This window comes from Periophthalmus magnuspinnatus, chromosome 15, assembly GCF_009829125.3.
Source record: "Periophthalmus magnuspinnatus isolate fPerMag1 chromosome 15, fPerMag1.2.pri, whole genome shotgun sequence".
Lineage (NCBI taxonomy): Eukaryota > Metazoa > Chordata > Actinopteri > Gobiiformes > Gobiidae > Periophthalmus > Periophthalmus magnuspinnatus.
The window spans coordinates 10,407,089-10,432,683 of NC_047140.1; the positions used below are offsets into that span (position 1 = coordinate 10,407,089).

The 25,595-nt window shown below is 40.8% G+C and overlaps 1 protein-coding gene across 3 annotated transcripts in view; it reads right to left on the reverse strand.

Annotated features, from left to right (window-relative positions):
• birc6 (baculoviral IAP repeat containing 6) overlaps positions 1–19,676 on the reverse strand; it is an 88,391-nt gene extending 68,715 nt beyond the window's left edge. For 2 of the 3 annotated variants that reach the window (XM_033979517.2, XM_033979511.2), the window contains exons 1-15: positions 19,392–19,676; positions 14,394–14,575; positions 13,549–13,686; positions 10,235–10,428; positions 9,822–9,933; positions 9,146–9,228; positions 8,437–8,662; positions 7,891–8,051; positions 7,365–7,423; positions 4,501–5,783; positions 3,093–3,279; positions 2,282–2,431; positions 1,231–1,456; positions 880–1,040; positions 236–361 (exon numbers count right to left, since the gene is read on the reverse strand). In XM_033979517.2, the coding sequence (XP_033835408.1) occupies positions 236–361; positions 880–1,040; positions 1,231–1,456; positions 2,282–2,431; positions 3,093–3,279; positions 4,501–5,783; positions 7,365–7,423; positions 7,891–8,051; positions 8,437–8,662; positions 9,146–9,228; positions 9,822–9,933; positions 10,235–10,428; positions 13,549–13,686; positions 14,394–14,575; positions 19,392–19,584 (3,481 nt within the window). In that variant the 5' untranslated portion in view covers positions 19,585–19,676. Of the gene's footprint in view, positions 1–235; positions 362–879; positions 1,041–1,230; positions 1,457–2,281; positions 2,432–3,092; positions 3,280–4,497; positions 5,784–7,364; positions 7,424–7,890; positions 8,052–8,436; positions 8,663–9,145; positions 9,229–9,821; positions 9,934–10,234; positions 10,429–13,548; positions 13,687–14,393; positions 14,576–19,391 lie in introns of all 3 variants that reach the window. The other variant, XM_055227418.1, reaches the window with a different exon arrangement.
• Positions 19,677–25,595: the final 5,919 nt, after the last annotated feature.

A 25,595-nucleotide genomic window follows, 5' to 3' on the forward strand; every position in this document is an offset into this window, starting at 1 on the left:
GAGCCAGTCAGGAGCAAGGGTGTTGAAGGTAATGCCCCTTCCCGCAGTTTGGTTTAGCAGGGACCGGACACTTAGCAACACTATCAATCAAACCTTTTGATTGACAGCGTTGGATTAATGTTAATGTTGATATCTTGAGTTACAGACACAATAGCGAAATAAAAAACCCAGAATTATGTAGAGCGGGTTAATACGGACATTTTAAGACAATGTGTCCCTGTGTGTGTCCTTGTACCTGTGGTGTCCTCAATGTCCATGAACTGAATGTCTTCGCTGAAGTCGTGCAACAGAGGGCCGTTCCTTTCTCCATTTGACTGGAGGCTCGACAAAGGGAAGGAGATCGGCCGGTCCACGGCTGTTTCTGAGACAAGAAGAATGAGAAGGAGACAAAGACAAAAGTTAAGTTTAAAGGTCCCATATTACGCTATTCTCTGATCTGTGTTATAATGTTGTTCCCTCATCACAAACAGACCTGCAGTTGTGTTTTGTTTCGTTCACACATGTTTAACACACAAACCTTGCATATTTAGGCTTCAGAGTTTTTCACTTAAATTGAAAACGCTCTATTCCACTTGTGATGCCATGTGGTAATACAGGAAGTGCTCTACTGTGTTTTTAAAATCCATACACCTTCACTAGAACCACTACATGACATCACAACGTGGAACAGAGCATTATGAGTTTTGGAGATGTAGACAGACATAATAATATAGTGTTACTCAAATATGTGTGAATGAAACAAAACACAACTCCGGGTATGTTTTTGAGGACGTAACAGTATTATAACATGGCCTAAAGAGTCAGTTTTGTGTAATATAGGTCCTTTAAATAAAAATTCTATTTTAAAGTGATGGTAACTGGGTTGACAATGTTCCTCACCGCTGACTTTGCCGAGCCCCGGAGCCTTGTTCTTGAGCAGAGTGACCTGAATCTGAGGAATGTTCACGATGTTCGAGTTCAACACAAACTTAAAGTCCACGTGTCCCACCATGCAAGCCTTAGGCAGCACCAGCTCCAGAACATGCTCATCCCAACTGGAGCTGAAGGGAGGAGATGGAGGAGGGAGAGAGGGGGAGGAGAGAGAAGGAGAGGGATAATAAAAATAGTTGTGTCTGAAATGTGGATGTTTTGCTTAAAAACAACAAAAAAGAACAGACATTATTGACACTATTGAAGTCAAAGAAAAAAGCTGGTCTAAACCCAGACTCGAACCTGGACTTCCCCTTTTACCTGTCACTCTGCAGCTTCCAAGTCCTAGTGTGCTGGGCTGCATCCCCGTGGTGCTGTTGGTGTAGATGTTGAGGATGTCTTCTCTGCTGCTGCTCCTGTTGCACCTCCACCCAGCAGGGGGGCACTGTGGCGGAGAACCTGGGCGTGAGTGTCTCAAAGCGGGTCAGTTCCACCAGAGACATGAGGCAGTCTGCGGTCAGAGGCTGCTCCACCAGAAGGTCCACTCCTGATGAGAAGGAGAAGAAGAAGAGAGGGCAGGGTTAGGACATTTGAGAGGATGGGCTCAGCTTTGCATAAATTATGTCCGGGTTGGATCGCGAACATCAATGTTTTCATGTTCCACTTTTCAAGCCAAAAAACAATGACCAGCATATAATAGTATGGGAATAGTAAGGAGCAGGTTCACAGGTCAAGCAGGTGGACAATAGGGAGTTTCAAAATAGGACTTCCAACTGAGAAGAAAGTTCCACTTTGAATTTACAAGTCCCTCTAGCCCAGTTGTGTTTCCATGCTCCGGGTAGAGGAGCAGACCTTTGCTCCTAGAGACACTGAGCATAACTCATGTTTTCTTAATAAAGTCAAAATGTTAAATGCCTTACACACTGTAAATATAATATTTTCTGCCTCAATGCTAGTGCCGTGCATCGCTACACAGGAATCGGCTGTTGCTAACGTGGTAGCTTTGTTTGCTAACACATTGGCTCCACATTTAAGTCACATTACTGGAAACACAGCTTTATCACAAGATTAAGTCAGCATTTGGTGATGAGTTTTTTTTTCTGTTTATATCTGCTTCTTGTCATTTTCACCTGGGTCTGCACTCTTTCAATCATCTCTCGCTACTTGGCTCCTACTAAAGGCTACCACACCAGAGTAAGCCAGACCCCTTTGGGAGCTAGTACTCCTGAGGGCCTGCTTCAGACGCCTCAAATGGGTGGTGTGGTTCACAGTTTCATGTGGATGGACCCAAAGTGGGTTCAAATTAATTCATGTGAAAGTATTTTATCACAGTAGCTCCTAAATGGCGTGGGTGTCTTGATTTGAAGCCCACCTATGATGCCGGGGCTGGAGGGATTGGAGCAGGGCTTGGCTCCCTCCAGTAGAACCTCTGAGCCTTTGGTTAGAGGGCCATCAATAAACATGTCTCCATCATCCACGTCGTCACACACTCCCCCGATCTGAAGGAAGTGAAGCTCTCCGCCTGCACACACACGCACACATGGGTTAGTACTGGAATACATTCAAGAAACATATGACGCCAACAATTGCATCCAAAATAAAATTCTAATATTTAAAGATGCACTATGTAGCTTTTGTGGTGAGGGGTTCACCACCAATGTTTCTCCATTAATATGTTATTGCTAGGCCAATAATAATAATGGGATGAGACACAATTTCCACAAGATGAGACGTGAAATGAGATTTGGTCAGTGAGAACAGCTCCATCCCTGGCCTGTAATGTTCCAGTGTATGGTATCAAACTTTTCTACCTTGGATTTATTTAAAAACCACATTCACACACAATTTTATGCTATACAGTGGAACATTCTAGGAAGCTGTTAACATCTCCATGCAGACAAGCAGGTAGCAGACCGTCCACTAGAAGAGTTACATAGTACATCTTTCTTCTAAGCAAAACGTAAACAAACATTTTCATCACTTGCAGGGAAACAATAATGTGTAGATTTAGTGGTTGCACAAAAAACTTAGTGTGGAATAGTTGGAATTTTAATATTCAGTGTCTTCAGCCTGAAACTATTTACAAAAATGTCTTGAAGCTAAAAGAACTGGGTCTAATAGGTCATTTTCATCGTTTTAGGTGACTCTGTAAACTCTGCCATGTCCTCCTGCTCATGACTGACCTCTGGTGGCAGCGCAGAGGCGATCGGTCCCAGAGCAGTAGGTCACAGACACAAATGGATCTGTTTCGTCGCTGGAGTCTTCTCTCTTTGGAGGCTCGACTTTGGCCAGAACCTCCAGCGTGGACAGGTCTAGGATCATGATAAACCCTGCTCTGCTCGTCACCACCAAGTGTCCCAGCCCCACCACCTACAAAAGGGATTCAAACAGCATGTTTTTAGGTCATAAAGTGATACTGCCATCAACATTCCCTAGGGGTGTGATGCTAATTGTAGGCACTGCTCTGTCTACCTCCAAGTATTTTATTTTATTTTTAAGCATATATTTTTTTTACTTTGTGCATGCCCTTATTTGTATTTATTTAGTGTGTTTTTATGTTGCACTTTATCACCGCAGTAAGTTCCTAGTTTGTGAACGGTGTTCACAGACGATGGCAATAAAAGTCTTCTGATTCTGACTCTGGTCTGAAGCTCTGTTAGACTTTAATCTGAGCTTTATTTTAACACAATCTGACGATAAAACATCTGACTTAGGTGAATTACAACAGGTGAGCTGATTTGTGCTGTTAAACAAGTCCCTCTCAAATAACATTACAGTCACAAACCAACAGTTTCAGTGAGTCACTCTCATCTTTTTGTCGAAAATCAAACTGCTAAATAGGACCATGAACGCTTTGAAAGATTGATCACAGGCTCCTGGAAATGTGCTCTTTAAATCTCTTTTGGATTTTTTCAAGAGTTTTCAAATAATCTTAAAACATTTTTGGCTGTGCTATTGTGTGCCTTTTGTCACAGTCATAACTGCCAAACATTTCGCCATACACATGCATGCAGAACACCCCCATCATAATGTCACTGCAGAGTAGCAATATGAGCATTCATAGACCTGTTTAGGTGTTTCGATCTCTGTTCTAATGTTGTTTCTTCATCACAAACAGACCTGGAGTTGTGTTTTGTTTCATTCACACATGTTTAACACACAAACCCTGCAGATTTAAGCTGAGTTCATCTCTCAAACAGAAAACACCTTGTGATGTCATGTGGTAATACAGAAAGTGCTATACTTTGTTTTTAAACTCCACATACCTTCACAAGAATCATTTGGATGATTTCAGCCTTGGAATTGCCAATCTCTACTGAACTAAAGGTAAAATGTTTTGAGGATGTAATAGCATTATAGCATGGCTTAAAGCTCACAAGAATAATACATACTATAGGACCTTTAAAGTCTAATTTGAGCGACAGAGCTTCAGCCAGAGCAGTGCCTCTCGTTCTCACCAGACCCCCAGGGAATGTTGATGACATCAGCTGCAAAGTATCGATAGCAAAAGCTTTGAAATTCAATCTCTCCATTTTACAAGTATAAATGGTTTTCCTTCTAAATCATATTGTGTAAATGTTGTACTACCACCTCCGCTCTCCTCGCTGCCTGCCCAAGCGGCGTCTGTGGCGAGCTCTTTCCGCTCTTCGGCGCCCCGTTCTTAGGTGTATCGTCCTGGCTCTCCTCACTGTCCTCCTCCCTACTGTCCAAAACGTCTGGCGGTAACAAAATTAATGAGGTGATAGCATCCAACGGGTCGCTAATCTGCTGTAGCTTCACCGGTTCCTCGTCTAAAGTGACTATCCGGGTGGAGTAATTTAGTTTGTACAGCGCTAAATAACCTCCACCCTGGTTTAGCGCCCTCTGCGGGTGCTCCTCCTGGTCGTTTGGGGGCAATATTAATTGTGTTTGACTTCCTGTTTTAGGATGGCTTTCAACGCCATTGTGCAAATTGTCCGCTTTGCTCAGAGCCGAGTGCAGCCGGTTCAGGTTATTCAAAGCTTCTACTTGATTGGTAGCGGTTAGTGACTCTGCACCACAGTTCTGTTGCAAACCAATTAGTAAGTGCACGCCGTCGTAGCAAGGCGTTATGGAATCCACATACAGATTTTCGTTTTCTAGCGCTTTGGGTAAACGTAAGCATTGCACTAAAGAGCCGGGTTTGGGGAAAGGGGTGGAGACGTTAGCCGCAGATGCTAGCGTGCTCCATTTGTCCACATGTCCATCTAAAGCGGCCAAGTTCCCTGCCGCGTCTGCAAACTGCTGGATGTAGGTGATGGGAGGGTCCTGTAGGAGGAGCTGTTCGTGTGAATCAAACTCCATCTCGATTATCTGTGGTACGGTAAAGCCTTCCTCGTGATTACTCATTAAATTATTCATTTGTGTAAAAACTTGTCCCGTGGTTTTGTCATCCACTTCGCGGATACTGTACAGGAGCAAAACTGGGACAGACCGCCTGGCGTTGGGTCCAGAGGGGGCGGGGCTTGGGGTTTGGGAGTCGTGCGAGGAAGTGGTCTGAGCGTTCTCGATGTCCATAGCTCCGTGATCCTGCAGAGGCTCAGAGCGGCGTGGAGATGTGGAAGCCGTGGGCGTGTTGTTGGGAGCAGAGCGGTAACTCAGCAGACCTCCAGCTAAAAGGCAAGGGAAGGGAATGTTATGGTGCTCTGGGGGTCGGTCCTTGGGTTTAGGCTGGCCCAGGGGCTTCGAGGGCTGGGTAAGAGATGAGGGATTGGCCCCGAGTTCCTCCAGGTCCTTCACGGTGTCCTCCAACACACTGGCCACTACCTCCCACTGAAGCTTCTCCGGCTGCTGTAGAACAGAGAGTGCAGAGACGGAGAGGTGCACATCCATGCTGTCCCACTGAGACTGAGGGCCTGGAACAAGAGGAGCAACAGTCTTTACGGCTGATTTAAAAGAGATTCCAGGCCTATTGTGCTTGTGTGTGTTGTATACTTATAATCTTTGACATCTATAGATCATTATGTTAGAATCTGGGCATTTTAAGCCGCAATATTGATCTAAAACAGCTTGATAATTGTTAGAAAAAAATGCCCAGTGGGAGCTTATGTTGCCATAAACGTTATCACAACAAAGCACCGCATGCTGTTAGCACACTAGCGAGCAGCCTATTTTTTTATTTGTACCAAAATGACTGCCGCTGCCAAATCCCACAAGTATCACCAATTAAGAAAATTAAACTGAAGTAAGTAGATAGTAGTGGGCGTGTACCGGTGAAGGTGAAAAAGGGGGGTTGATCTGGAAAATGGCGTCTTGAAATTAAGAGATTAAAGATTACCCAAACATGAATCACTCCAAATACAACTTCAGGTGAGTAAATAGTGAAACACCTATAATATGGTTAAACACTCTGAAAGGTCAATTTGGCAGAATAGGTCTGATTTAAATACCAAACAACGAAGACAATAGCTTATCATTATGTTTCTGACTAAGGGGTTTGTAAAGTGTTCTTCTGGGAACGATCGAAAACTTCACAGCCGATTTCCAGCTTTGTTTTTGTTCTTTACTCATCAAACGAAACAGTTTCCTTTCAAAAGCATCTGTTTAACCAAATACTGTATCAAATATGTAAATAATAGAGTCAAAAGCTAGCATCACACAGGACTAGCAGTGTGTACATCCAGTGGTGGAAGGTAACATAGTAAAAGTAGTAAAGTACTGCCCTTAGTTATAAATTTTATGCATCTGTACTTTACTTAAGTAGCTTTTAAAGTGTAAACTTTTTACTTTTACTTCACTACATTTGAGAGCCGGTATCTTACTTTTCAGTCCAGTTAAAAAATGTAGTGGAGTAGAAAGTACAAAGTATTTTTCATTATAGTTTGAGACCTGCTGAAAAGGCTGACGGTTTATTTTAACATGTTCAAAGCAGAAATCAGCACAAATCTTTATCAAAATCTGTGCAAAATACTTACTTTTTACTCTTTTAGTACATTTTTAAAAGTGTACTTGTATCACATGAAAAAATATACTTGAGTGAAAGTATACTTTCACTTGAATATTTTTTGCTCCAGTATCTGTACTTTTACTTTACAAAATTAAGCACTTCTTCTACCACCATTATCTCACTAGCTGCTGGTCACCGCTAACAGTAGTTTGGCTTAGCCTAACTTATTACCTCAACCTTTTACACTTTGTAACAGTTATATCCTTGTTACTGTTAAACTGCAATTTTAAGGTGAGATATGTCATAGTAAAAAAAACACGTCCAAAATTTCAATGAGCTGATGTGACACAAACGTGACATCGCTCCGAACACTGACTTCAGCCATGACAGGAAAAGGTTTTATCAAAAAGACAACACTATTCATTTAAATCAAATGGAGCTACTAAAGATGAAATCAAATGTAAACTCCATAAATCCATGTTTATGGATGGCATGTTTTCAGTTAGAGCAAAGTCTTCATCAAATAAAATAATGAGTTATGTTACATTACCTGTCACAGACTCTGATCTGGAATGATCTTCACTGTCCGAGTCCTCCAGCTGGTCGTCACTAGAAACACAATAAACAGTGTTTTATTTTATAATATACAGTATATTAATGTGTATCCTAAAGATGAGGCTGTGTGTGCTGAGAGCAAACTGCTCATGATCGCAAAACATGATCGTCCAATCAGATTAGTTAATTTCAGTGATAGACGTCAAAGAAGCTCATTGGTCATCCATGATTTACAAACAAAATCACATTTCTCTCCCCTCAGATAAACAGAGTTTAGTGCTTCACTCAATGATTCTGCAAAAATCTGCCATGTTTTTCAGTCCTGTGATATTTTTGTCCTTTTTTTCCATGTAAGCAGCCATATTTGTTTTTACACATGGACTACATGTCTGTCCCTGATTAATTAATCCACCTGTCAATGACGCCCATCTGAACTCAGGGGAGATTCACCTGTGACCAAACTCGCATCTTAATAAAATAAAAGTAAACACCTTGTACAGAATGTGAAAGTATATTAGTACCTGTCACCCTCGAGCTTGGGCAGGTCGGAGCAGGACTCCTCTAACCAGGCCAGAGTGGGTCTCCTGGACTCACTGAGGCCATGGCTCTGCTCTCCACTGCAGACCAGCAGCTGGCGCAAGATCACAGGGTCATACGGGTTCAGGTCAAACTTAAGGTGCACCTGAAAACATATAGGGACATAAAAGCATTTCTATTTATAATAAAAAACTATGATTGTAACTATGGCTCTATGAGCGTCTGACAGTATTGTCCTCTGGTGGTCAGTGAGCCTGAAATTTAATTTTTCCATTTTCATTTTCAAAATAAAGAGTAAAGTAAACAGTATTCATACTGCAGCAAACAACATATAGTCTCCCAGGTCTACAGTCCCCTGGTCCTACAGTCCACTGGTCCTACAGTCCACTGGTCCTACAGTCCACTGGTCCTACAGTCCACTGGGTCTACAGTCCACTGGGTCTACAGTCCACTGGGTCTACAGTCCACTGGGTCTACAGTCCACTGGGTCTACAGTCCAGTTTTAGTCCTGACAAGTGCTTTGCACAAACCTTCATCATTTTGGAGACGTCCCAGATGCAGACCTTGCCCCTCCTGGTGGCGGCGGCAAGGAACTGTGGGCAGGATCCGAAGCCATAGCAGGAGATGGGGTCAGAGAGATCAGGGCTGTTAGGGAGCTGTGCTGGGCTGGTGGCTAAGGTCACAGACAGGGGGACATTCTGGGTGTGCTCCCCTTTTACAAAGGGGCAGTTTGGGGAGTGACGCTCGTGCTCTGACCTGGAAGAGATTACTACAGTCACATTACAGTGCATGAGACAGGTTAGACTACTCAATTCTACTAAAACAGCTAACATCATTATATTTAAAACCTGACAAAAAATGTTGGCTAGTTTTTTAGTTGTTTTTTTTTTTCTTCGTGAAGTTTATAAACATGGGCAGCAAATATGACATACCTAAAAGTAATTTCATAACTCTTACCGAGCAACCATAATGTAAACAAAGTTCAAAACTTCAAAATTGCAAAAGTTATGATTTGACAAATAAAAATAAGGGACATCACCCTTATTTAGTGAAATAAAGGTTTAAAGGAAAATCAATAACAAATGATTTTATATCCCAGATAAATATATTTTGTTATGTTGTGATTTTAACATCAACTTATGTTAAGATAACTTTATAAGCCTCAGTTTGAACTAAATATCTGTATCTGCAAATATAGAATATTCCCATTATCAGTGACATAAGAGCAGGAGTTCTGACCAGGGCTCGTCTGTCGGCTCCCAGCAGACTAGACACACGCTGCAGGTGAAGCACATGGCCCTGTCGTCACCTGTGGAAGCCGGCTGGAACAGGAAACAGGAAACGCAATTAGATTTGAGTTTTATAATTCTCCAAGTGAGCTACACTAAAACAAGCAGAAAACTACATAGACCATGATCCTTTGCTTTTTGAGCTGGTCATAGGAGCCTAGGGGAGCCTCGGTCAAACATACACCATTCATGTATGTTTTTTTAAAATCTATAACATAAAGCAGGATGTTCTAAGTAAAACCTTTCCTAAAAAAAAATATCATGAAAAAAAAGAGCTGCAACACATTAATATCATTAATGTGTTACAGATGTTAATTATTCCACTCGACATTTCAGATTTTATTTTTTACAATAAAAATGTTCACCACAAATGCACAGGCGGCTAAAAATTAAGACCTCAAAAATACAGTTCTGATAGAGTGTATAGTGTTACTAGGTTATATTTATTTAAACATGTTTAAACTCAGTTACCTGATGAAAGAACCCGGCCTGAGCCATAGGACAATATACTATATACTTGTTATATTTAGTTCTATATTAAAGTGCCGGTACCTGGTGACACACCCCGGCCTAGGGGTATACAGTATGAACTGTATATTTTTTTATATTTAGTTCTGTGCAGGTACCTGATGATAGAACCCGGCCTGGGCCATGGGATCGGGCTGAGCCCATCTGTACCCAGCATGAGGCCATGAGGTGAAAGTCTCTCTGCGGTTCGCCTCGCTATACATCAACGACCTGAAAAACAACATGCTTTTTTTTACTTTCTATAAAAGAACGATGAATGAAAAATACTGCTCACGTTAGCATCTGTTACCATAGCAACATGACAGTAAATACAGCACAAAGAGAAATGACTTGAGATAAAGCAAACAAGTGCGTCAGACCTCTACAAACATTAGATTCTAGGATAAATTTAAGAGTTGTAAATGATCCTGGGTCTGTTTAAAACTGCCCGACATAGACGACAATGATAGCAGTAAATCTATTCATAATCATTTCTCTTATTGTCCAGGTGTTAGAGGAGAAAAGTACTAACCTGTCCACAGACCTCCCTGGCCCCACCCCGAGCTCCGGCCGAGCGCTGGACAGAAGGTAACTGAGTCTGTCCAAGATTGAGGATGCCACGGACAGTGCAGCCACGTTCTGGTTTATCTTCTTCAGCTCGTTCACGACGTTACTGGCCACGAGCTTCAGAACGTGATGAGGGAGCCGGAAGAGCACCGTCGCCCACTGAGGGAGGGATGCAGAACAACAACAAAATTGATTTCCAAAACTTTGCTGGAGAAATAAAGACAGAACAAGACCAAAACAAAACCAAATATAAAAAAATCAAGATCCTGTCCTGTCTAATGGTCATTAGTCAGTTTTGAGTGTTTTTAATGCAGAGGTATACAGCTAGTCCTCCTTTAGAGAAGACTGGTTTGGAGCATTTATGCAACAAGGGAAAAAGGAAGAAGAGTCATCTTTAAATTAAATCAAACCTGGCGACATTACGATATCAGATTTTAATGTCCAATTATTATGAGAAGGGGTGTGGTCCCCCTTGTGGTAGGAGAGGGGAATTCAGCATTAACCTTGCTTTATATTCAGACACTTATTTTAAATATGTAATTATGTAAATGGGAATGATAAACATGATCAACATTATAAACCTATGTATGAGCATCAACATCCAAACAGGGGCCTATTTTATCATTTTTATTACATTTTACTATATTAAAGCATCATTTTGACTATTTAATTTCATATTTCATTATTTTACACATTTAAATTCTAAAACTTGTCAGTAGTAATTGGCACATTGCGAACAGTGTAAACTGAGAATGGATCTATTCATTTTGTGATTTTCTGATAGGAATGACAAAATAATATAGTAAGCCATCCCCTATTAACCCAAACTGATGGTTATGTTCTTCCAGCTGACAAACACACTGGCATAGCAACACACACACACTGACAAAGCGACACACACACCCTGACAAAGCGACACCCCACACACACACACACACACACCCCCCCACACACACCCCCACACACACACACACACACACACACACACACACACACACACACAGACATAGCGACACATACACTGCCACGACTAAAAACCACCACAACAGAAAATCTAAAATCCTAATAATGTAATAAAACATTTATAGAATAATCGTGTCTTTGTTGCAGTGAAAGAGCATTCTATCGTCTGAGTCTCTGGAGGAGCTTTCACTTCAGTTTGGAGTCGCTCCAGATTTAAGACCAGGGCGCAGTGAGCAGAATGTAAAGTACGGAAGCTCTGAAAGGACAAACCACACCAGAATCAAAGCCTAAAGTCAAAGAGACCGGACACTGGCACACCAACAGAGAAGGAGAGGGAGAAGAGGAGAAGAGAGGGAAAGGGGGGGGGAGAACAAGGGAGAGAGAGAAGGAGAAAGAAGCCAAAGAAGGAGAGAGGATGAGGAGTTAAGAGATGAAGACAGTGGAGAGAGGAGAGTGAAGTAAAGAGAGATAGAGGGAAAGTCAGAGAGAATAGAGCAAGGAGGGATAAAAGGGGGAAAATAGGTAGAGAAGAAATAAAACGTGTATGTGCAGGGAGAGAGAGAGAAGGAGAAAAAGTGAGGATAGAGAGGGAGAGAAAAAGGAGAGGAGGAGAGGAATGACACTGAATGTAGTCTGAAACGAGACAGGGATGAACAGACACAGGATTCTGGGACGTGACTCACAGTCTGAATCCCGTTTATTAAAGGTGTTGTTTTTTTTTTATATATTTTTGTCCATTTAAAAAATATTTAACATTATGAATGTCACCAAAAAAATTTAAAAGTCACTAAAAGAAAAAGATAGACAGAAGACATTTGAAATTTTATCTAATTTGGTGAGTTTGGTTACGTGATGCAGAAGGACACAGGTATACAGGCGTAAGGGGGTGAAGGGTTTAGTCAGTTTGTGATTGGCTGAGAATCACCTTTGTCTCCTTGTGATTGGCTGTTACTCCCCCTTGCAATGACTGGCTGTGGCCTTGCCTTCCTGTGATTGGCTGTGGCCTTGCCTTCCTGTGATTGGCTGTTAGTTTGCCGCCTTGTGATTGGCTGAGACTCATCTTTGCCTCCTTGTGATTGGCTGAGACTCATCTTTGCCTCCTTGTGATTGGCTATTACCATATTTTCTGCACTATAAAGGCGCACCTAAAAGCCTTTAATTTTCTCAAAAACCCACAGTGCGCCTTATAATCCGATGCACCTTATATATGGATCAATATTGGTCAATTATGACACCCGTAGTCAGAAGGCGTCGCCGAAGTAATAGCGGTAATAACCCTTTAAGGACTGAGCACACTCTGGGGCAGTATAGCTCACCTAGACCTAGACTTTTATTCTTTTTTAGCCACAAAAATCATGTTGAACGAAGTATCAGAATTTAGTGCATTTTTTTCCACACAACTACTTCTATTTTACACATCCATCCGTATTTTTTCTTTTACGCATCGAATAAATGACTGGGAAAATCCCCGCAGCCCCGCGCTCTCATTCGTCACCTTCAGGACAACAGAGGCAGATTACTGTAATGATGGTAAAATATTTAGATAACCCCATGTCTCCGCTTTGAGACGCCGTTTGAATTTACATGAGAGCACGACTGGGCGCGGAGTTACGCTGCTGGAAAGTCCGCAACCGCGCTCTATCTGCGACGACAGGATCCGACGCTATAGGGATAACGGGGAGACGGGGAGACAGCGCCGGGCGACATACGCCACAATCTGCCAATGGATTGCGGATGCCTGGGCTGATATATCAGTCTCAACTGTGGTCCGAGCTCACGAAGGCAGGAATTGTCACTGAACTGCCAGACAACAGCAGCGACACGGATAATGGCGATTTTGACGCCCAACTGTTCAACTCAGACACTGAAGAGGAAGAACTCGACGGATTCGTGAATGAGGAATGAACTGAAAAAGTGAGGCTTTACGTGTTTCTTTCACGTGTTTACAACTAAACAAGGCTGGGAGATATTGTGAATATGGACATTAACGTTTGAACAGCGTTGAGTTATTGTTATTACGTTGCACTATTTCGAGAGTTACTATACTTGTTTTGTGAGTGAACAAAGTTTTCAGAAGTTTTTTTTTTTTTATTCTATTAATAAAGTTTGACTGACTGACTTATCTGACTCTTTTGTTGATGTTCCCTTTAGCGCAGCTCTATCTCGTGGATACTATAGTAGTTTATATTCTATGCGCCTTATAATGCGGTGCGCCCCATATATGAAATTTGTTTTAAAATAGGCCATTCATTGAAGGTGCGCCTTATAGTGCGGAAAATACGGTACTTTGCTGCGCTGTGACTGGCTGTTACTTACCTTTGCCACCTTGTGATTGGCTGCGGTCTCGTGGGAGGAGTTCTTGAGCCCCTCTTTGAGTTGAGAGATGAACAGGTCATATCCCTCTGTGTTTGAGATGTCGATCTTCTCCTGGCAGGCTGAGAGCATCTGCTGTGCCTGGACACAAACAAACAGGAGTAATGTTTAAGATGAGCTGTGTTTCCTGCCTCAGCTTTAAAAAAGATATTATCACCAGTGTCACCAGAGCCTAAAGAGGGGGTATTTTATTCCTATGGGGTATTAAAGGGGAGGTATTTTACATTTCTGGGGTATTAACTGTAACACATAACATCACCATGATCACTATGCTACCTTTAGTTATTTTGAAAATGCTATGTTCGCCCAAAACAACATATTAACGTGTTTTATAAGTTTCACTTTGATTTTTGATGCTCTGAATGATCTGAAAGAATCTCCAGAATTCACTCACTGAGCTGCAGGGGCTGCATTAGCACTGAGTCATGATTGGCTGCAGGTGCTGGGGTTTAGGTAGTGATCATTCAGATCAGAGAGAGGCATTTTAGGTTTAAACCAACTTCAGCATTGAAACTGAAATCCAAAGAGAGAGAGAGTCATGTGAGGCTGATTCTGCTTTCTGATTGGATTATAGTTTTCCTTTGTGCGCTGTGTTGTTTTACAAAGGATTCAAGGTAAAGTATTGTAATCTTCAGTGAATAGCTACATGTTTGAATTATAGAGACCACAGCCCATTACATATATACATGTCATGTGATTTCAGTAACGTGTGCCTGCATGACTCTGGAGATAGAAAGTTAAAGCCACACTTTGGGACATTTCCCATGTAGAAGGAGTCTTAGTCTCACCTCTGTGACGGGCAGCTCCAGTTGTACCTCGTCCTCAGCTTTACACACCGGTGTCTGCAGAGCCGTGTCCAGAAGAAGGATCCCGTTCAGGTCTTTACGGCATCCAACCGCAAAGTCGTCCACAAACAAGACTTTATCTACAGCCGGGACATACTGACACCGCACATGCCCACCAGGGGATGCTGTAGAGAGGGAAAGATAACAATACATCATACCATTATAAAAGACAATCTAAAGTACCAGTAGTGCATATGCCCACCAGGGGATTCTATAAAGGGGGAAACATAACAATACTTCATACTATTATAAAAGATAAAGTACTGGTACTGCACATGGCCACCGGGGGACACTACAGAGAGGGAAACACAATAATAAAACACTCGGGATGCCCCAATCCAAAACTGGTATTAGATATCGACACAGATACTGAAAATCAGAAAATCTCAGCATTTGAATTTCTGTTTATACAAAGCTGTTCTGTAGATACTTGAGAGATAAGTAAGAGACACATAATACATAAGGACCAGTTTTATTTTATTTTAGTGAAAAAAAGCTTTTTTCAGTCTCTGCTCTGGTATTGGTTGATATTAGGGAATCAGTATCAGAACTGAAAAAGTTGGATCTGCTCATCACTATAAAACACAGCTCCTGTCTTGCCCTAGGACACAACATCACTACTACACCTGGTATTCCCAGCGGTCTCCCATCCAATAATTATAACAAAGGATTTGTTTTATACAGAGCTTTTCCAGACGATCAACATACTATTTACTGCATTAGACAGACAGAATTGAGCCTGCCAATCTGTATTATGAGTGTATGGTGAGTGTTTGGTGAGGGGCCAATGACACATTCATACTAGGCAAGATGGGTGTGACAAAGTGTCTTGCCTAAGGACACAACAACAGTTACCAGAACTAACCAGGCCCAACTCTGCTTAGCTTCAGAGATCATAAGAGCATTCACAAAGTACTGCTCTTAAAATAGACTATATGAGCGGAAAAATTAATTTACTCAATTATAAGATTAAAGTTTTAGGCTTAAAATCATTATCTAGAACAAAACAGAATAGCGTTACTTTGAAGAAGAACTGCAGAGGTAACTATATTATGAATAAAAAACTGGAGTAGTACACAGAGTAGAGAACCCAGCCTGTCAGACTTGTACCAGACGACATCACACCAGGTAAATAAACACTGAGGTGTGAGTCACAGACTCAAGTCCTCCACGAGTTTCTAAAAACACAACCAGTGTCACCAATAGAGTCTGTAAGAAAAACAAACCAGAAGTATTGATACACGCCCAGGACACAACAATTCTATAAACACACATCTACACACAGCTCTTCACACACGTCTACACACAAGTCTACATCATAGCCTGTATAAAGAAGTGGTCTAAGTGAGTGTGACGTCACCCATAGCGTTTGGCTCCAGTCAAATGAAGTTCATTGAGACTAGCCCCTTATGGGGGCCAAATTGGAGCCAAGTTCCATATTTGGAATTCAGATCATGATTATCATAGCAACCAAAGAGCCAATCAGGAGCAAAGCTGTTGAAGGTAACACCCCTTCCCGCCCACACCACTGGTTTAGCAGGGAGTGGGCATTTAGCAACATAGTTAATCATATCTGTTGCTAACGCTAGCGGGAGCATTGTCTGGGAAAGAAGGCACCTGATTTGTCTGATATTAATGTTCATATCTTGATTTATGGAAACAATAGCAAAATAAAACTACCAGGATCATGTAGAGGGTTAACATGAACATTTTAAGACTAAAATGACGAGTTTGACAGCAGCAGTTACAGAGAAGGGGTGACAGTTTTTCAATATAAAGTGAATAGGAGTCGATGGAGCCAGAAGAACAGCCATGATCATTTGGAACATGGCAGCTAGCAGGTTAGCTATACCCATTTATATATACAGTCAATGTAAAACAACTCAACTCTACATACACACACAAACATACACACACAACCCAACCCTACAGCTCTAGGTCCAACATATAGCAGTAACTAACAATAATAACAGTACAATAAGGAACAAACTGTGTTCACAACAATGCCACGTCACCACAACGTCACCACAACGTCACCACAACGTCACCACAACGTCACCACAACGTCACCACAACGTCACCACAACGTCACCACAACGTCACCTGTTTCAGCAAAAGACAGAACTGAATCACAATATGCTCACATTTTTATATAGCACTTTCCACCACCAACCTTCAGGTCAATGGACAAATGCTCGACAAACTGAGCCACTGTCACCCACAATATGATAGTGTTAGTTTGCATGATTTATTGCAATAGAATCAAATGAGTTTCTTGGATTAGTTTAAAGCTCAGATTTCAGTCTCTCAAATGGGAATACTCCCAGTTTCCATTAAAAATGTACACTTAATCGTATCAAAACATAAATACAAACTTCAGTCAGAAAATTAAATAAAACTGTTGAGCCTAAACCAGATTCCTTAAAAGGCCCATATTAAACTAGTCTCTGATCTCTGTTCTAATGTTGTTTCCTCACCACAAACAGACCTGGAGTTGTGTTTTGTTTCATTCACACATGTTTAACACACAAACCCTACAAATTTAGGAGTTTGAGAGTTCTTCTCTCAAAATGAAAACACTCTGTTCCACCTTGTGAAGTCATGTGGTAATGCAGGAAGTGCTCCACTGTGTTTTTAAACTCCATACACTTTCACTAGAATTATTTGGATGATTTCAGACCAGAAATTACCAGTGTCTACTGAATTAAAAGGTAAAAAGCTGTTAACTTGAAAACTATCACTTCATGACATCACAAGGTGGAATGGACCATTTTGAGCTTTGGAGATGTAGACAGATTAATAATAAAGGGTTACACAAACATGTGTGAATGAAATAAAACACAACTCCAGGTCTGTTTTTGAGGAGGTAACAACATTATTCCATGACTTAAAGCTCACGAGAGTCAGTTTTGTGTATATAGGACCAAATAAAATGATCAGACTGGCTTTTAATTAGGATTTGGATCACTTTTATAACTCCGATCTCTTCCTCTCCCAAGCCTCGAGGAATAAGTGAGGAACGCTGAGGGACCAACTGTTTTCATATCCTTACACAGGCATTGGATTTAAGCCACTTTCACTTCATCACACTCCCACATTATTATAACGGTAGGACTGACCAAACTATCACTTTCTCTGAGCACTACTTTATGCTGGACATAAAAATATACTCCAATGAAACCAAAAATCCCCTTATGTCAAACCAGCAATAGTGAAAATATGGTTAGATAAATGTTAACTAGACTCATTTGAATCCTCTGCTCCCTGTGACCCTCTCCTCTGCATCCTCTGCTTTGTCTGACCCTCTCCTCTGCATCCACTGCTCTCTATGATCCTCTGCATCCTTTGCATCCTCTGCTCCATCTGACCCTCTACTCTGCATCATCAAACTCCATGTCTCTGTGGTCTTCCTTTAGGCCTCCCGCTTCATGGCAGCTCTCTGCATCTCCATGGCACCTCTGTGCATGTCCACGCCATCTCAGTTTGGACACAACCGATTTAATCTACAACTAAACAATCAGAATAGCTTTACAGTTGCTTCTGTCAGCTATTCTGAGATGAGTGATAGTCCTGGTGTCCTGGTTTAGCCCTGGTTCAGCTCTGGTTCAGTCGTGATTCAGCCCTGCTTTAGTCCTGGTTTTGCACCATAGGAGTTGACATAAAAACATAATTGCTGATAGTAACAGTTATGTGTCAAAGCAAAACACAGCCATAATTTTAATTCATTTTTGCCATATGACTTTAACTTCGCTCTATCCCTGACTGGATTACCTTCACTACCAGTTCACCAGAGTCCAGAAACAGTGTGTGAGAGCCAGCATCGCGGTTAGTTTCCATTCTAAAGCAATGAGTGGCCATTAGTCCAACACAAAGTGACAGGGGGAGGCTAAACTAGCGCTATGCTAATGCTAACAGCTAACCCACTGACAACATCACATCTCTCTCTCCACACTGAAAAAACATTCAACAGCACTTGTGTTTAACCATCAAAAAAGACAAACATAATCTACTTTTCATCACGGGTCCTGTCATGACAAAACTTGCATGAAAAGTGGATGTTTTTGGTGTGAAATAAATAGGCCCGTGTTTAGCGGAGCGGCAGACGTTAGCGCTAGTGTTGACATGAAGCTAGTCATCAAATAATGTTCACTTTTAGTAAAATATCTGAAATTAGACAAGCAAAATCTATTTCTTAAGACGAATTGTGGTGCCTGGGTTTTATATTTACTTAACTACTGTTAAAATGATAGTTGTTTGCCCAGATAAAAGCAACTACACGCTTTGAAACGCTGTACAGCTCGCATGTTTTGGTATTTTCATGTTAAACGCAGATTTAAGACGTAACATGGCGAAAGAGAAAGCACAGTGTTAAAGCGGAATGATGAGAGGACAGATCTGAGCTCATAATGTGTTGAGTTAAGCAGCAAAACGGAAATAAAAAGGACTTAAATGAAGCTAAGAGAAGACGAGTTAATTCAGGAGCAAGTTAGTGGCATAACACCGGGAAACCGCCATGTAACAGGAAGGCCATACAGAACTGAGGTCTATCATAAAGTCCTGGTTTAGACCTGATTTAGTACAAGTTTAGTTCAGGTTTTGAGCTGGTTTAGATCTAATTTAGTCCTTGTTTACACAGGGATTAGTCCTGTTCCAGCGCTTGTTTTTAGTAGTTTTTGCCTCTTGTGGACTGACTTTAACATGATTCCTTATTTGTTTCCTGGTTTAAACATGATTTGTGCCCATTAAGGTCCTTGTGTAGTCCTCCTTTCACACTGGTTTGATTTGGTTTGAGAAATGGATTAGCCCTGGCTTAGTCCTACATCAGATCTGACGGCTCCTTCCACCCACAGTAAACATATGCACAGCCCCAGACACCGGGCGCTGGAGGAACTGTCTGCGGGGCGGAGGGCCGTGCTTTTGGGGAAGAGTTTATCCGCTCACCGTTCAGCGCGGACTGCCTGAGGATCGCCCCAGAAGTGCCGTCGATCACCGTGATGCTGCCCCGGCTCGTCACGGCCAGGATGGCGTTGAGGGCCGGGTGGTAGCACAGGCTCCGGAGGCCCTCGGCGTCGCAGCGCAGGCAGCCGTCCCTCAGCACACTCCAGTCCGAGGAGGAGGAGGCCGCGGCCGCCATCTTCCCCCGAATGCGCCCTTCCCGTCCCCGCGCGGGCTCCGTCAGCTTCGTCAGATACAGAGAAAACGGTGAAACGTGTCGGGCTAAAGCAGAAGTGTCATTCCCGTGCCTCTGCTGCAGGACTCTTCTGCGGCGGCTTCTCCTCCGCCTGTTTCCGCAGCGCTGCTATTCACCATCTGCGCCTGCGTACACTGCACCGGGTCATGCAAGAGACTCTAGAGGGAAACACAGCGCTGACGTGACTAATGCGGCTGCCATCTTGGAACTGTCATCTGGATTAGAAACTATGGATTTTACCTGGAGGACTGCGGGATTACACAATCATTAAGAGCTATTGATGCTTTGAAGTGACATCATTCTGGGGATGTTCTACATGCATCTCTACTGGCAGAATTTTCAGCAGTTACCATGATGACACAATCCACACATTACCAAACAGAGACAAGGTAGTTTGAAACTAAAAAAAAACAAACAAACAAAAACTCTTGTGACTCTAATGTTTTTTGAGAGGGACTTGATTAACAGCACAAATCAACTCACCTGTTGTAGTTCCGGCTAAATCACCTCTTTGTGGTCAGACTGTTAAAACAAATTTTGGATTAAAGCCTAATTTACAGAGCAGTGCTCCCTGTTACTATGTTATCCCAATGTTATCCCATGGTAATAACTTTGAACAATCCAGGAGATTCTCTAGAGCACTTTCATAAACAGTGCTGCACCTTAATGTTTTATGCTTAAAGGTTATTATGTTGTTGTTGGTTTTTTTGGGTTTTTTTTTTTTTTCCCAAATTTGTGTATTTCTAACATTATATATTCCACGCATATGTCCCACATGCGGTGCCTGTGTTGTCCTTACTATGTACTGGGTCCTCTGTAGATTTCCGTCTGGGTCAATAATGCATATTTGATTGGTTTAATTTGTGTTCAGAATCAGTCAAACTGTTTTACTGAACAAGACATTAACTTTAAAATGGCAATACAATAATTTTAACACAAGAAATTAAAACTATATTAAAAATCATAAAAAGTGAGCTGTGAAATACAACTTAAATCTCCATTTTCTTCAGTACTATATCCTTGAAAATAACTTTACACATAATTTTGCTCATGGTGGAGTAGTAGAAGTAGTAAAGTACTGTACTTCAATAGAACTTTAGGTATCTAATACTTTACTTAAGAACATTTTACAGTGAATACTTTTTTACTTTTACTTCATTACATTTGAGAGCATTATCTGTACATTTTTAAACTGAACTGAAATGTAAAACTACTTTTCATATGATTTAAGGGGTTATTTTTTATCATGTTTATGGAAAGATCCAGACTAAAGTTTTCAAATTCAAGCTTCAACTTTGAGCAAAACAAAAATAAACAGACAAAATTCATGAGAAAAATTAAGAAACTGATTCATATTGTTGCTGTGACCAAAACATGTCTCATTTTAATCTATATCACGACATTTACACTTTAAGAAATGAACAACACTTACGACAATACTTTTACTTTTTACTCTTACAGTACATTTTTAAACAGGTACTTGAATACTTTTACTTAAGTAGATTTTTTTATGTGATACTTTTACTTGAGTAACTTTTTACCTCTTTATCTGTCCTTTTCTTAAGTAACACAATTGAGTACTTCATCCAGCACTGACTTTGCAGACTTTGACTTTGAGCTGAACACCTTCACTTGAACTTAAACTGGAGCGGCTGTAAATCAGTGCTTTGGCTTAAATCCAGTGTAAAATAAAAATGTAGTACACATTCTGAGAAGGTACTGAATATTTTTATATCAATAGAACCATGGCGTGTGGCTCACAGAGACACAAAAGCATCAGACAAACATGTTGTATTATTTAAATTAATTATTTAAACACAATAAACATGAAAAGAAAAGGCACAGCTTGTTGTTTTTTCTTGCTTTAAGGCATATGTTTTCTAACCTGGGGTATAAGGGCTCGCGAGTACTGACCAGGTAGGAAGTACGTACAATGATTCCTATTTAAAAACGAGGTGACTTTAAATATAAACTGTTCTAGTAGTAAATTTTACATAAATGGGAATGTTTTTACAGCACAGATTTTGGACATAAATATAATAAAAATTAGAAAATGTGGTGACTTTCACTGACAATAGATACACAATTAATATTTGACGAGTCAGGGCGTAGTCTGGGTGTGAGGGGAGGTTTAGGGGACACGAGAGACAGTCCCGCTGCTGTGCGCGCGCAGGAGAATCCCTCTAGAGTTTTATACCAGCTCCGTGTTTGCAGCGTAAACTTACGGAGAATGCGTAGAGTCATCTGTCCTCTCGCGAGAATCAAACATGTAAGCGAGAAGATAACAAAGCCACTTATATTTTATGTTAATTCGGCAGATTTAATAGATTCGTCCTTGTTAAAAACTAAAAACAATGTATTTCACCTCGATATTATGTAAATTATATTAGTTTTAGGTTATAGATAACAGATTTTTACTCTTTCCTCAGCCCAACTGTTTATTTTTGTCATTTCCTGTAAAAATAAAAATAATAACATTTATAAATATCTTTTCTCCTTCCATTGGAGTCAAAGCACAGTTTAGAACCACTTACCCGCACACACAACTGTCTTGCCCAATGACACAACAATAGTATGAATGAACAGAACTGGGCATCAGACCCGCAGCATTCAGGGGATGATACTTATTCAGTTATACTTTTTGCATTGTTCGTTTCTGTAAAAAATATTTCATATCTACACATTTTGTACTTGGACATTTTCATAATGGGCTTTTATAGTTACAGGTCCTCAGTTCTGCTTCACATACTTTGTTTTAAAGGTCCTATATTACACAAAACTGACTCATGTGAGCTTTAAGTCATGTTATAATGTTGTTACCTCATCCAAAACAGATCTGGAGTTGTGTTTTGTTTCATTCAACCATGTTTGAGTAACACTTTATTGTTAGTGATTACATGAAGTAGTAGTTTTAAGTTAACAGCTCCTTTACCTTTAGTTCAGTAGAGATTGACAATTCCAGGGATGAAAATGATCCAAATGATTCCAGTGAAGGTGTATGGAGTTTAAAAACACAGTGGAGCATTTCCTGTATTACCACATATCGATTTTCATTCTATGCCGAATTCTGCCTCTTCTGCCTCTTCTGCTAAACCGGCCCAACTGATCAAAGGCAGTAATGTTTTTTTCAGTCTTTTCTACCAATATTGATACTTTCCAGCTGATGTCATCAACATTCTCTGGGGATGTGATGCTAACTTCTAGGCACTGCTCTGTATGAAGCTGTTAGACTTTAATCTGAGCTTTATTTTACACAATCTGACCATAAAACATCTGATTTAGGTGAATTACAACGGTGAGCTGATTTGTGCTGTTAAACAAGTCCCTCTCAAATAACATTACAGTCACAAACCAACAGTTTTCAGTGAGTCACTCCCATCTTTTGTCGAAAATCAAACTCCTAAACATGACCATGAATGCTCAGATTCATCACAGGCTCCTGAAAATGTGCTCTTTAAAATCACTTTTGTATTTTTACTTGACTGTTTTGAACTTTTTGACAGTATTGGTAACTGCTGAACATTCCAACCATAGACATTCACCCCAGTTTGATTTGAGCCCTACATAAGTGAGAGGATACAGTCATTTGAAATTAAAGAGCTCATATAATAGGACTGATGTTATTAAAATGGCTGTAGTGTATTGTGTGTGTAGTTCAGGTCTGCTGTGTCTCTCCCGTGAGTCTGGACACACCAAACAGAGACATGTTTTTGACTTCCTCATGTGAATAAGGGTGAACACAAAGCAAAGAGCTCCTCCTATTCTCTCACAAAGACTGATCCTGTTTGACCACTTTAAAATCAAGGCCAGTGTGTTTGAATAAGGCCGATTACACCAGATCACAGAGGAACTGGAGTGAATATGACAGACTCCATCATTAGATTTAAAGGCCCATATTACACTATTCTCCGATCTCTGTTATAATGTTGTTTCCTCATCACAAACAGACCTGGAGTTGTGTTTTGTTTCATTCACACATGTTTATCACACAAACCTTGCATATTTAGGCTCAGTTCTTCTCGCAAACTGATAACACTCTGTTTCACCTTGTGATGTCATATGGTGATACAGGAAGTGCTCCACTGTGTTTTTAATCCCATACACCTTCACTAGAATCATTCGGATCATTTCAGCCCTGGAATTGCCAATCTCTACTGAACTAAAGGTAAAAGGAGCCGTTAAAATGAAAACTACTTCATGACATCACAAGGGGGAACAGAGCATTTTGAGCTTTGGAGATGTAACAGACTGATAAAGTGTTTGTTTTGTTCACACCATACCATAACTGTTACCTAGCAACCATAATGTAAACAAGGGCCAAAACCTGTCTATAACTACATAATATAATACAAAATAATCTCTTGTGCCTAAACTTTCTGTCTGTTGGCTACAGTGTTCTGTCTTGGTGACAGAGGCAGAGGGTTTCTGTTTAATAACTCACAAATACTTCTGGATTTTTGGACTTTTCTTCTCAACCTTTTTCCACAAACTGCCACTGAGCTGATGTAAAACTCTGATAAATATTTAGCACAGGGACTCTCACCAAAACAAAAGACAGTTAGACAAACATGAAACCCTGTCCCGGGATCTTCAACTAAATGAGAAGAGGAATAATGCTGATGCAAGTAAAGTACTTAAAAACTGTTAGTTGGTGAAAATTCAATTAAAGTTTCGATTCCTTGGAAATAACTATTTTGAACAGAACATATATTAGTATTTATAATGGGGAAATAATGCAGTTTGTCTGACATAAGAAAATATCATGTACAGGGGAAAAAAAAGTGTTCGTATGTTCATTTTGATGTAGTGTAGTGATTTCTGTGACTGTCACACAGCTAGGTTCAAAACTTCCATGGGATTGCATAAAAAGCATTAACATTTGTAGCATTTTAGCGCCATCTAGAGGCCGCTAGAGGTCATTTCAAGAGCCGTGGAGCAGATCTCTACTTGGACCTGGTCATTATATATATATATATATATATATATATATATATATATATATATTATATATATATATATATATATATATATATATATATATATATATATATATATATATATATATATATATATATATATAGTCTGTCACAGTTTGGGAATTGAACTACAAAACTTTTCACAATGACATCTGTGAAATCTCTAAAATATAAACTTTCTGATATGAATTGTTTCAGTATCAATTCTCATCCAAATTTTTATTCAAATGCATAAATAAGCAGATGTGTGGTAACCACTGTTCCCTCTAAGCTGCGCGTGTGCTCAATTGCGCACTGCTGACATGGTCTCCGCGCACAGAGAATCTGTGCTGCGCACAGAAAAATCAAACCGGAATTGAAAATAAAATTAAATAAACACACACAACAATTCATTCTGCGCTATTTTTCAATGTGAGTCAGTGAGTGTGACCGGGGACGAGCTGCTCCAGACAATTATGTGATTCACATACGTGTTTGCGCATCTTATTAACGTCATTGACAGGCTCCTAATGATGCTAATGATGTGTGAAGTGTTTAACCCCTTAACGTTCCGACGGCCCGCCCTCAGGCGCACTGTTATGCACTGTTTTGTAGCATTTTTGCGTTTTAAACATGACGAAACGGACAGAACAAAGGAAGTACGTGACCGAGGACACTGTGGATGTTTGTATAAGTTCAACTAGAGGCATCTGGACCCGGAGCGGTTCGTGGAACCGAGTGAAGATCTCATGATGGACTGAGGAGCAGAGGACCTTATGATTTGATGGACTGGATGCTGTTCCTGATCGGTAAACGTGGTTTATTCTGCTATTGACTTAATTGTAGGTCAAATATATCATGTGTAAGCATTAGCATTAGCTCATGCCAATCCGCGCCCCCCCCGACCACCACCAATCATCACGCACACCCACCACTTGGGTGAAGTGTCTTGCCTAAGGACACAATGACAGAACTAAGGACACAATGACAGATGTTGGT